Source organism: Eublepharis macularius, chromosome 13 (genome assembly GCF_028583425.1).
Source record: "Eublepharis macularius isolate TG4126 chromosome 13, MPM_Emac_v1.0, whole genome shotgun sequence".
Lineage (NCBI taxonomy): Eukaryota > Metazoa > Chordata > Lepidosauria > Squamata > Eublepharidae > Eublepharis > Eublepharis macularius.
Window position 1 is genome coordinate 32,414,191 of NC_072802.1, and position 12,568 is coordinate 32,426,758.

Sequence of the window (12,568 nt, forward strand, 5' to 3'; positions counted from 1 at the left end):
AGACACAGATGAAAGCAGCAATAGAGAGAAAAATTAGAAACAGCAGATGAACAAGTCACAGAAGATTAAAAGTGCAGATCAGACACACTCCATAAGAGCAGGGGCAGAACACTATTCACTACCACCCATGTTTGGATAAGCAACACAGCTTTTACCTGGGACCTGAGGACAGGCTCCTGTGGGAATGGTATTCCATAACCAGGCTGCCACCACAAAAGAAACCTCCTGTCTTCATTTGGTAGGAGTACGCTGAGCTTGGAATCTATTGCTGATCTTAAGTAAGGGGCTGAGTCATATGGGAGTGGGTGGTCCGGACCCCAAGCCATTTATGCCCTACTGAACTGCCTCTTTAGATACTAAATGCATTTGAAGTTGTAACTTTGCTACAGTGAGCATGACCAGACCCAATGCAAGAGTAAACATTCATAGGGTCAGTTTACAAACACACCGGAAGCTAACAAAGGACAGAATAAATGTGTATGGTTTATAGCAGGCAGAGAAGAACTGTTAGCAATGAGCCATGAGAAGGGTACAGCTCGAATAAGCATGTTAGAAGTATGCACAATGCCCCTGTTTTTGTTTGGAAAACGCAGTGGGCAAAAAGATGGCCTGGGAGCTACAAGCTGCCCCATGCTTCTCTATGGAACAGCAACATATAAAACAAACTGAGTCAATGTAACAAGCAAGGGCTGTCCCCTTGTAAGGCCTTCAAGGGCAATTTGCACTTTGACTGCAAACCCTGTTCCTCCCAATGCCTTTCATTTTATGTTCTGAAATTTGCAAAACCGTTAGCAGAGACATCTTTGGCAGCAGTGAGCTGACCAGTTTGAGCATCACATTCTCTCTGCCAGCTGGCGAAAGAGAGCCCAGATGCAAGGAAGGCAACTTGTTTGTCCACTGGCAGGAAGAAACACGGACAGGAAAGCTCTTAGCTGCATGCACATCGGAGGAGGTCAGAAAGAATAAGTCAAAATCCAAACCAGTCCTATTTACCCTCTGTTTACATCAATTCCTATGACACTTAGCATAGCAGTAAAAAGGGGAATAAAATCCAAATCTACAGACGCTCCCAGTCTGAAGAATCCCACCCCTGAGAATGCAGAAGACACAAACACAGCTAAGGAGACTAGTCAAACCACAAGCCCCTATTCAAAGCACAGTACACAAACAAATAACTAAACGGACCTCATCAAACAAGGATAATTAGGTATTATGTTCTTTTCCTTGTGGCTGGCAAAGGAAGAAACACGGCAGACGAGAAAAATTTGTTAACACGTAACAAGAAAGCTTGTGGTCCAGCTCAGGGATACTCCGTTAGATCATTTTAGATAGGATGTGAGCAAGAACAGACAGGCCAACGGAATGATTAAGAGGCTTATCTACAGATTACAGATCACCCCGATTCGACAATCAAAGCTTTCTGCCCTTTTATAACATTCCACCTTCATTAAGATCAACAGATTTTCTTCAGGTTTTCGGGAGGATGTGTGTGCTCTGAAGTATTAACGCTAATCCTTCCCCTAGGAAAAATTCTGTTGGGGGGGGGAGTAACCCGAGGGTTAAGTTGGCTTTCCTAAATATTCCCTGCAAAACGTGCAGTAATCCGAGAGAACATTTGTTGGCCATAAAGGTGTACAACAGCATTTTTTTTTTGCAATGACACAGTGCAGAGAGAGAGAGAGAGAGAGAATATGCGATCTGAGTGCTAATGAGCTGACACTGCAGTGGCTACAGCTATGTAGTGGAGAGCACTACAAGTGCAGAACAGAAGATACACAGGCAGTGTTATTTCGAGGGAATCAGAGCAACAGAACTTTAACCATAATGTAGACACTAATAGTAACAGGTGCCAGTGGAGGTTTTAATCTAAACCTGAATGGCGGGAGGGGGAGATTATATTTATGGATGCTAGAAACGGAATTATGCATTTAAGTACTCTGTTTCAATATATTCTGACAAAGACATCTCAGTCCGCGTGTATGTGTGCGTAGTCACATTTGCAAAGGAAACCTGCAATGCTTCCGCTCCCACCTGCTTGCTTAAATGTTGCATGCTGCTCACAAAACCAGTAATCATTCCGCTTTCTTTTTTTCTCCCAAAGACTGCAGACACCTGCAAGACATTCTTCTGCTTTTTAGATATAGCTTTATAGCCAAAAGAACCGAGTGGGGCGGGGGGAAACCCTCAAAGTTGATTGAATATTTTATGATTCCAATCAAAATATAGCCTATACAAAAAGAGAGAGGTCAGCATATGGCTACAAGGTATACTGGGACATGGGTACAGGTTTATGCATCTGTTTAACAAAAAAAGTGCTGCTTCCTATTTTTTTTTTTTTAATGAAAGACCTTTGTAGAAAATGTTTCACCTCTGAAGAGAATTTCGGTAATTGGCAGAGGGGTTTTTTCTCTCTCTGATTTTCCATGAAGATGGTCAATATACCTCTATGCCACTTTTGAAATACATAAGATTGCAGCAAACTGAATACAGCATAAGAGAGAGAGGCTTTCTCCCTCTTTGATACACTCATGATAGACATTCTCATGGTTATCGTTTTGAACTCTGGATTACTCTAGTCTGGAATAAGATGCCATTTTCAAGTGCTGGCCTCATACTCATAAACCTGGATTAAAAGTATTCAGACTCTGAGATACATTCTCAACAACAACTGCCCAGTCCTTAAACCATGTTGTGTTGTGTCACCGTGCCATCAGGGTGGGAAGGACTTGGCAGAAAGGGAGGCCTTTCCTTTCTTCCAAAATATCAACATGGGCACTCGCCCACACAAGTGTTAATTGTGGATTTTTTGCTTGTTTGTTCTAGGATTAACTCTACAAGTGCTTAAAACCAGTATATCCAACGGTCTCTGAATGACATTTGGAAGAGTGGAAAAATATCCTTCTGCTACCATCCATAAAAGGCTTATCAACGACAAGATAAAAGGATGGCTGGGATGAGCCAGGAATTAAATATATGAACCTCCACCTCTTTTCATTTAAAATACCACGGACCTCAATATTTGTAGAGCTATTCTATCTGTACCACAAAGGCCCAGCAAATTACAAGCAGATTCAGATGAGTGAGATTTTCCCATCACCCCTTGCAGCATCTGTTCCACTTAGGACCGGTTGACTTCATACCTCTTTAACTGTCTATAGATCCCACCCCCCCCCCTCCTGAGCCATAAGAAAGAATCCTGAACATTATAACTGGGTGAGGCGTTAAGAATTCCCTCAAACTACTCCTAGTAGAACTACAATTTCCAAGGTTCCCTGGGAAAACAGAATGATTGTTAAACCAGATTAAATCTCCCTGGCCAGATTCACTACAACTTTCTTTTACCTGAATACTTACCGACTGCAAATATAAAAGAAATTAAATATAAAGAAACAAGCTGTCTTGGATAGAGGCCGTTTCCATACACTCTTAAAGGGACAGACCGCTTACTGAACTCTGGCGAGTTTTCTCACTCACTCCATACGTCTCTAATTTCAAAGCGGAAGCAGGCTGTTTGGCTTCCGTTTTTTCAGCGCCTTTTCTGAGAACACGATTTCCCACAGTTTTCTGTGCCCCCCAAAAGACATCAAAAAAATGGAAGCCAAACAGCCTGCTTCCACTTTGAAATCGGAGACGTATGGAGTGAGTGAGAAAACCCGCCAGAGTTCAGTGAGTGAGCCATCTCTTTAAGAACGAGTGGAAATGGCCTGAGTGAGAAAATCCGCCCGAGTATGGTGAGTGGGCCATCTCTTTAAGAATGTGTGGAAACGGCCAGAGTCAGGCCACTGATCCATCTAGGTAAGTATTGTCTATGCTACCCTTTAACTGGAGATGCCAAAGACTGGGCTGGGGTCTTCTGTATGCAAATAATGAGCTGCTGGCCCTTCCCAGGGTTGTACAGTGGCTCTTGAGCAAGGCAAGACACCTTTTTAAAAAGAAAAGATAAACATTTATAAAAAGAAAATTCGTTCACTGAGTCATCGGAAACAAAAATTAACCACCAGCTCATCAGCAAAGTGATCTCTAATTGGCAAGGGCTATGCAGGATCATTTTTGCACGTAGTAGCAAGCCAGAATATCAGCCTCACATACTGGAATGTGTGAGAATTCTGATTTTTGAAAGACGATAACTTCCCAATCTAAGGAAGCATGGCAGCCCTCTTGGTTATTTATTTGTAGCTGCAAAGACTTATATGTTCAGTGGGCAGGACCATAAATAATATTTTTCTTTCCTGCTACAATACATCATCATGCGAACATTTCACCATAGACAAGGTCACCTTTCTCTATCTTTTCTCCAGTTTACTTAGCCACAGATGGTACTAGTTTATAAACTGGAATATGAAGAAAGTGAATAAAGAGGATTTTTCCTCCTGCTCAAATCATACTAGAATTCAAGGTTAAACACTTAAGAGGGTTGTCAGTCACATTACAAGAAAGTGCTTTTCATAATTAACTCACGACATTCATTACCACAAGATGAAGAGATTGCCACTGGTTCAGATTAAACTAATTGATGACAGATGATTATATATTTTATGCATTTTCATTTTTTCCCATCCTTCCTGTAAGGAGCTCAGAAAAATGTATGCGGTTCTCTGTTCTGCATATTGGTCTCACAATAACCCTCTTGTGGCCAGTAGCACCTTTAAGACTAACCCACTTTATTGTAGCATAAGCTTTTGAGAACCACAGCTCGCTTTGTCAGATGCATGGAGGGTAAGAAACTGGCCAGAGATATATAAGCGGTGAGGGGATGGGAGACAGGGCCATGTAAATGTAAATCCATTGCAAAAGTCATGAAAGAGGTGGAGTGCGCAATCCAGGCTGGGTGTGACCCCTTCTCTCCATTGCTAAATCTGAATGGAATGCTTGAAGGCAGTTACTTCTGGTAATGAGATAACCATCCAGAGTCTCTATTCAATTCAATTCTGACTGAGTTAAATTTACATATGAATTCCAATTCAGCGGCTTCCTGTTGGATCTTGTTTTTGAAAAAGGGGTCACACCCAGGCTGGGCTGTGCAGTCCACCTCTTTCATGACTTTTGCAATTGATTTACATTTACATGCCTCTCACTTCCTGCACCCTCTCCCCCCTCCCCTCCCCACCTATATGTCTCTGGCCAGTTTCTTCATACCCTCCTTGCATCTGACAACGAGAGCTGTGGTTCTTGAAAGCTTATGCTACAATAAAGTTCGTTAGTCTTAAAGGTGTTACTGGACTCTTTACTATTTTGCACCTACAGACTAACAAGACAACACCTCTGGATCTACTCTCTTGGCCTAAACTCAAGGCATCCAGCAAGTTTCATGTCAGAGTGAGATTTGAACATGGATCCCCCAGGACAGTTGTCTGTAAACTTCACTGGCCCATGATCTATTGTGGTAGATTAGACATGATAGCCCATTTGACATGATAGCCCATTCATCCCTCTAGCCTTCGCTCCAGTGGAATCTGACCAAGGTGATCCATGTGCCGATTCCATCCAGGTTAGATTACTGTAATGCACTCTACACAGGCCTGCCTTTGAAAGAGGTCTGGAAATCAGCTGTCCAAAAATGCAGCAGCTGATGTTTCTAGAACTGAAGGGCTGTGTTCTCCCATGGCCCATTAGCAAAGATCATTCGCACAAGCCCATCTCCCTGCCCTCACTTTCAGAGGAGGGGTAGGTGGTCACCAGAGACAGGGCTTGTTTCAGCTGTGGAACCTTACCTATGGAATGTCCTTCCCTTGAGGTTTGCATACAAGTGACTCTCTTTTAAGCAGCTGGAGAAATGTTTCTGCTTTTAATTAAGGGGTTCATCTTTTAACATCATTTGTATAGTGCGCTTTCTTGAAAACCATTATTCATTTTACGCAGCTCAAAGATGTTTTTATGCTCTGGCTGGGGTTTTTAATGCTGGATTTTAATTAACAATATTTAATGTTTTATGTTTTTATGATGGCAGGTTCTCTGGAGAAGTGGCATAAACATTTTCTAAATGAATAAACATCGAGCAGTATGCCCCTGAGTTGCTGGAGACGAAACTCATCCTTACAACGGATCAGACCACTGCTATTTGCTCCAGCCGCAGCAGAGACTTGGGTGGAGAAAGGCGTCCCCCAATATCTATCACCTGAGTTCTTTTAGCTAGAGATGCCAAGGATTAAACCAAGGACCTTCTGCATGCAAAGCTTGCTCACCACCACTGAGCCATGGCATTATCAAGTACCACCTCCAAAACCTCAGCCACAGAGAGGGGACAAAATCAAAAAGAGTCCACAGACTAACACGGCTAACTCCTCTGGATCTATGAGAGAGGGGACAGGGTTCAGTGTTCAGATCTACTGCAATGGGATGAATATGAATACATATGTGGTTACTCTATAGTAAATGAAAAGGTATTCTACATATGCTTAGAAATATTCTTACTGCTGTGTTACATGTTTTGGGCTGAGCCCTGGCACCCAAAGGAGATTCCTGGGGAAGCATTTCTCAGCTCAGAAGACATTTCAGTGGTCTTATCAGAAGTCATAAATCCCTCGAGGTTCTGCTTGCACTCTCAACATTGCTCAAGGTTCTATTTGAAAATGAAGCCCTGAAATTTGCTTGAAATTTGTCTTCTGGAACAATGAGACAGGGTCCCTTTAGACAAGATTTAGTCAGTTTTGCTTCTTGGCACATTAGTTTCTTACTGGTAGTACATATCCTAAAGATTGTTTACTTTACTTTACAGGGAATACTAGAGGTCACTTGAGAGAAAATGAGTATCATTTAGATTCCAGCAGTACAATTGCTAAAGTACGAGAGAACTCATGAGCAATAAAAAAGTGGAGGAAATCTACCCTTTAAGCATCCAGCTGTTTGTACAGTCAGGGAATTATAGAACAACTAAATCACATTAGTCTCAGAGGGATGGTTATGTTAGTCTGTGGCAGTAATGGCAAACAGGAGTCTTGTGACATCTTAAAGACTGATCATTTTTTTGGTGACATAATGTTTCATGGACTAGGAGTCCACACCATCAGACGGATCCTTTGATGGCAGACATACATGCATACCATACTAGAACTTGGGGTCACTTAAGGATTGTCAGTAGAGTCCAAAGACAGTACTTGCTCACACCATTTATAATTAACTTGCAGAATTAATTGTCAAAATGTTGCCATACCTTGTACTTCCTGTCTTTCATGGCCTATTGAAGCTGCTCTTTACCATTTCCCCCCTCCATAAACGTGAATGTGTACATCACATGTACACACACACACACACACACACACACAAGAATGTCTACACACAACATGTCAACCAAGGATCCATCTCATGAACTGAAGAATCGGGCTCTAATCCATTAGTGCTTCAGCCACGATAAAATGTGTTAGCCTTTAAGGTGTCAACAGAATTCCTTTTTGATTTAACCCGTATCAATTTTAGTTGAAAACGCACATGTGGAAGAAAAATAATATACCCTTGACTTTTCCTATATTACTTTGGATAGGAGCCGTGACAAACATAGAAGAACTAAGGATTTCTGTGACACTTAATGCAACAAAAGTAATGCTACTAAAGATATTTATGATTCCATAGACCAGAAAAAAAATAATAGTTTGCAAAAATCATCAGCTAAAAGTATCACCCCCCCCCCGGCTAGTGTCCCCATATCAAGCAGCTGTTAAAGGGACAGCTACAGCGGCTGGTTGAAAAGCCAACACCCATAACTGTACTCAGGTCATTGAAGATTCACTTTACTTTTCAAAAGTTTGAACCCCAAACTGTATACACAGCAAACCACAACTCACAGAAAGCAATTGCAATACCTGGTATCCTCATAGAAAAACAGAGGCTTCCTTATAAAATCAATAGATTTACTTATGAGTAGACAGACATTCCACAAGGTTAATTCTTTACATTCTCCCAATACCCCCTCCACATCGTTATTAGGCAATGTTGCAAAAGCTAAACAAACAGTACAAAACCCCCACTAGGATAGTAACTTGCAGCTCGCAGCCAAGCAATACACCTGAGAGAATGAAAATGTTGCCTTAAGGTAGGAATTGACAGACACACGGAGGCCTCTGGGCCAAATCTACTCTCCAAAGTGATAAACAGGCCCCTTTGTTGCCAAGGTACAAATGCAATTGACAGTTTCAGGTCTGCCACCTTGCAATCTGGCAACGATCTGTGTGCAGAATTTCACTGTTCCTGTTTCCTGTTCTCTGCTTCCCTAAACCCTTGCCTTGGATTTCAGATCAAAGTTGGCACAGTCAGGGATGCTCTTGTGCTCTAAACATCTTCCACCCCTATCCCAATAAATAAAATACCCAAATATCAGAGTGGGCCTTTAAAAAGGTCTAGCTGCAACACAGATGGGTGGGCTTCCTTTTAACAGTGCTGTCTTCTCTCTTTGTTTGGTTTGCATCTCTCTCTAGCAAAGCATCAGTAGGTATGAAAAACACGCATTTGCAGTGCTAATATTTTTTTTAAAAAAAACTGGACTGCCAGGCTTTCCACACTGTTTCCTTCCCTCTCTTATAGCACTCATCACTTTGCAGTCTCACCGGTTTGTATCAAGACATTCTCTGCAAGAAAGGCTGTGTTAAGGCAAAGAAGGAGGCTAGTAAACCCATCCTGCTCTGTCACCTTAAGGTCACTTTAAACTGCATTTGCCACATTTCATTCCAGTGCAATGTTATTTGTAGAAATAATGCCCCTCGTATATCCAAGCTGTTGCTGAATACCAATATCATTACCCATCAAAACAATGGAGGAACACTAAAACCAGGACTGTAGATCTTATTCTGAACTGTTCTGTTGGATTGGGGGGGGGGGGATACTTTTATGTAATAAGAATTAAACCTTTATTAAACATAATGGGAATGCATGCAATACTGGAAAAGAAATGAAAGCAGTGCTAGCATTCATGAACTGCAGTTCTGGAGAATAAATCAGGGCTAAGGGAGTTCTGGGCATGGGCGGGGGGGGGGGGGGAAGGTTACCAACAAGCACCACACGGCTATATGAAGAAGACTGGGCAGCTACTTACATGCGTTTGTGACTGAAAAGCTGTTGGAGGAATCCAGATGGTCAACATGATAGTTCAAATGGAAAGGTTTCTCTGTGAAATTTTGGTTTGTGTTGTATAACTGTACAGCAAATCGGAATGCACTGTGCTCCTGGACTGTGTTTCTCATGAACAGCCCTCCTGCAATGAAGAACAAGTTCTTTATGTAAAACAAAGCTCTCCAAATTGGGTAGGGAATGAACATCTGGTCAATAGGCTTAATAAAAATCTCTTTTTCCAAAGCAATGCATTCCCACACAAAACATATCTATGCTGTATTATTTATATCAGTGTCAGAGTTCAAAGTGATCTGATTGGAATACTTGCAACAGCCCCATAAGGTAGGTTGCTATGGACAGTGGCTTGCGTAAGGCCACCTAGCGAGGTCAAGGCAGAGAGGCTATTGGAAGCAGGATCACAGCTCATTCTCTGTGCCACTAAGGCCACCAGCTCGTATTACTGTACAACAAGGGTCCCCAACCCCCAGGGCCACAGACTGGTCCCGGTCCATGGCCTGTTAGCAACCGGGCCGCACAGAAAGTGTGTGGCGGGCGAGCGCAGAGCCATCTCCAGGGAGCAGGCAAGGTAGTGATCTGATTGGAATACTTGCAACAGCCCCATAAGGTAGGTTGCTATGGACAGTGGCTTGCGTAAGGCCACCTAGCGAGGTCAAGGCAGAGAGGCTATTGGAAGCAGGATCACAGCTCATTCTCTGTGCCACTAAGGCCACCAGCTCGTATTACTGTACAACAAGGGTCCCCAACCCCCAGGGCCACAGACTGGTCCCGGTCCATGGCCTGTTAGCAACCGGGCCGCACAGAAAGTGTGTGGCGGGCGAGCGCAGAGCCATCTCCAGGGAGCAGGCAAGGTAGGGACCGTCTAGTTGTAGGGAAACAAGCTCAGGGCTCCCACTGATTCTGCATTGTGGTGAGTTGTATAATTATTTCATTACATCTTATAAGGTAATAATAGAAATAAAGTGCACAATTGTATCATCCCAAAACCATCCCCCCCCCCCCCCCCGTCCGTGGAAAAATTGTCTTTCATGAAACCGGTCCCTGGTGCCAAAAAGGTTGGGAACCGCTGCCGTGCAAGATCAGTCTCTGTTCAATTTTAATAGCAATTAAAAATGTGAAGGTTACTTACTACCCTACACATCCTTGCTTTGGTGTAAAAGCTGCAGAAATCAGTAGGGACTGGATAGTAAGCAGTGCTAGTCCTGGCCATGTTTACACTGGAGTAAGTCCCACTGAGTAGAACAGGACACAAGGTTGCAATCTTATTAGAAAATAAATACCATTGAACCCCATTGCACCTACTTCACAGTAAGCATGCGTAGGGGAAGGGTGGCCAGGATAGAGCACTCTTCTCCAAAGCACTAATAGTGCTGTCCTAAAGAAGTCTACTCAGAATCCCAATCAGGTCTGCTCAATAAGGATTACTCCCAGGAAAGTGCTCTTAGTGACAATTACACAGGGCCTAAGTCCCTCTGAAGTCAACAGGCGTAAACACACAGTTCCAGACTATAGAATCTAGAAGTTAAGCAGGAGCTGCAAAAGCTTCAAAATCAAATCCCTTTGAAATAAATCTTAATTGCCAAGGAAATGATGAGTGGGAGGGGACAGATCTGCTCCTCGGGCCCCCGTCCTTCCCCAGGGCAACTCATCTCAAGGCAGAGATGCGCTTCTGAACAGCTGCGTGCAGAGGTTTCCCTCCAGACAGGCGGGGATCAAAGTTGCCGGGGGAGGGGGAAGGAGGAGATGCTCCCAAAGCCAAGCGAGGGAACTTCTCCCGCAGCTTCGTGCGTGCACGTTGTACACCTGACCGCCTGCTCCGAGCTCAGCAGCCGCCTTCCGCAGTGTGCAAGGAAGACGCGACTACACACGAACTCGCCTTATGAGAAAGGAAGAAACGCTCTTTACAAGCGCCGCCTGGCACCCCTCGATTCTCCAAGAACCCGGGGCGGGTGGGGGGCGGGGGAAGTTGCGCTCCTACTCAGAAACCGCAAACTGAGCGCATTGGATGACACAGCCGGGCAGACGGACCATTGATTATGGTGACGATCCGCCTGCGCTCCCGCCGGGCATGTCTGATGCGCCCTCTCCCCAAAGCCAGCCGAGAAGCAGTACCCACTCCCAGCTCAGACGCCTCTGCTAAGGGCACTGGCCCGGGCGGAGATTGAACTCCAAGTTGCATTTTGGCTTCTTTTCACCGTCTTTAAAACAAGGCAAGGGAGAATTCCCGGGGGGGGGGGGGACAAAGCCAGGAAGCTGCTCTGCCAGCTGCCCAGTTCTCTACCCGAGAAGAGCAACATCCAGCGCGATTCCGATCAAAGGGAGTTTTTACCACCGGGCTCGGGGTGGGGGGAGGCGTCCAAATACCGGTAGTCTGGGCATTCTCGCCCTGTTGAAACCAATGGACGCGATTGGCCATTGGAGTCAAATGGAGACCATCGCTGAGGCTTTGCGAGAAGCCAGGCAACGATCCTGAAAAATCACGGGTGGGCTTCGGGGAAGGCGGGTGGGGGGGATTCACAGCTTCGGTAGGGGTGCAAGCGCTGTTGATAATAATGACATTCACGCGATAGTTCTTAACGCTGCAGTTCAATTCCACCTTCCATCACCACCCCGTTTATTAATCTATGCACTGCTATGCAGTTCTCTCTCTCCGTCTCCTCCTATTTGTCAATAGGACCGCGAGTTGCCCTAGGATGATCGGACTAAAAAATGTCAAGCGCCCCCGGGGGAGAGAGAAGCCAGATGCGTAAAAGAGTTTACAACTCAAAACAGTGAGGACAGCCCCCTCCCCCCCCATGCACCGGAACACCAATATATATATTTTAAGCTTTGCAAAGAGACAGGAGGTTCTTACCTATACTGATGGTGTTTGGAAATCCTCCCAGAGACTCTCTCAGAAGCCCCACCAGCAAAAGGAAGAGAGTTGGAGGCACCGGCTGCCCCATTTTTTAAAAAAATATTTGGGGGGGGGGTGCCTTCAGCCCCTGCAGTTCAATTCCTAAAACGAAACTGACAAGACGGGCATGGGCGCAACAGTAGCGACGGGGCTGGGAAGGCTCTGAAAACTGCCGCTGGTGGGATGCCCCGTGGCCAGCCCCCCAACCTTCCTTCTCGGCCCCCTTCACCCCAAACTGGAAGGGCTCATTGGCTTGCAAGCGTCGGGCTGGTAAGGCAGCCGGGCGGCAGCACCCCCCGCCCCCGAGGCAGGGGACTTCTCCCCCACCACGCAAAGATGGTGGGCAGAGCAGCGAAGCAAAGGCTCCGGGGGCCCCCCCTAGACGAGTCGCCGCCGATCGGCCCACGCAGGGGGTTTATGGCTCCAACTTCATTTGCCGCCGCCTCGGCCCCGCGCGTCCCTTTTTAGCTTCCCTGCAAAACTGCGGCGCTCCGTGTCAGTTTCAGAGCAGGCAGCCGAGCCGAGCGATGCAATCAATGGAAACACACCGCGGCTCACGTGGACCTCCCTTTAAAGCTGCAATGCCTCTTTCTCTCTCTGGGAGGAGGTAATGGG

At 45.1% G+C, this 12,568-nt stretch overlaps 1 protein-coding gene across 2 annotated transcripts in view; it reads right to left on the bottom strand.

Moving 5' to 3' along the window:
• Positions 1-12,002, bottom strand: part of GRIA3 (glutamate ionotropic receptor AMPA type subunit 3) — a 256,338-nt gene extending 244,336 nt beyond the window's left edge. For both annotated transcript variants that reach the window (XM_054995939.1, XM_054995938.1), the window contains exons 1-2: positions 11,912-12,002; positions 9,023-9,181 (exon numbers count right to left, since the gene is read on the bottom strand). In XM_054995939.1, coding sequence (XP_054851914.1) covers positions 9,023-9,181; positions 11,912-12,002 — 250 coding nt within the window. The remainder of the gene's footprint in view (positions 1-9,022; positions 9,182-11,911) is intronic.
• Between the last annotated feature and the right edge of the window lie 566 nt (positions 12,003-12,568).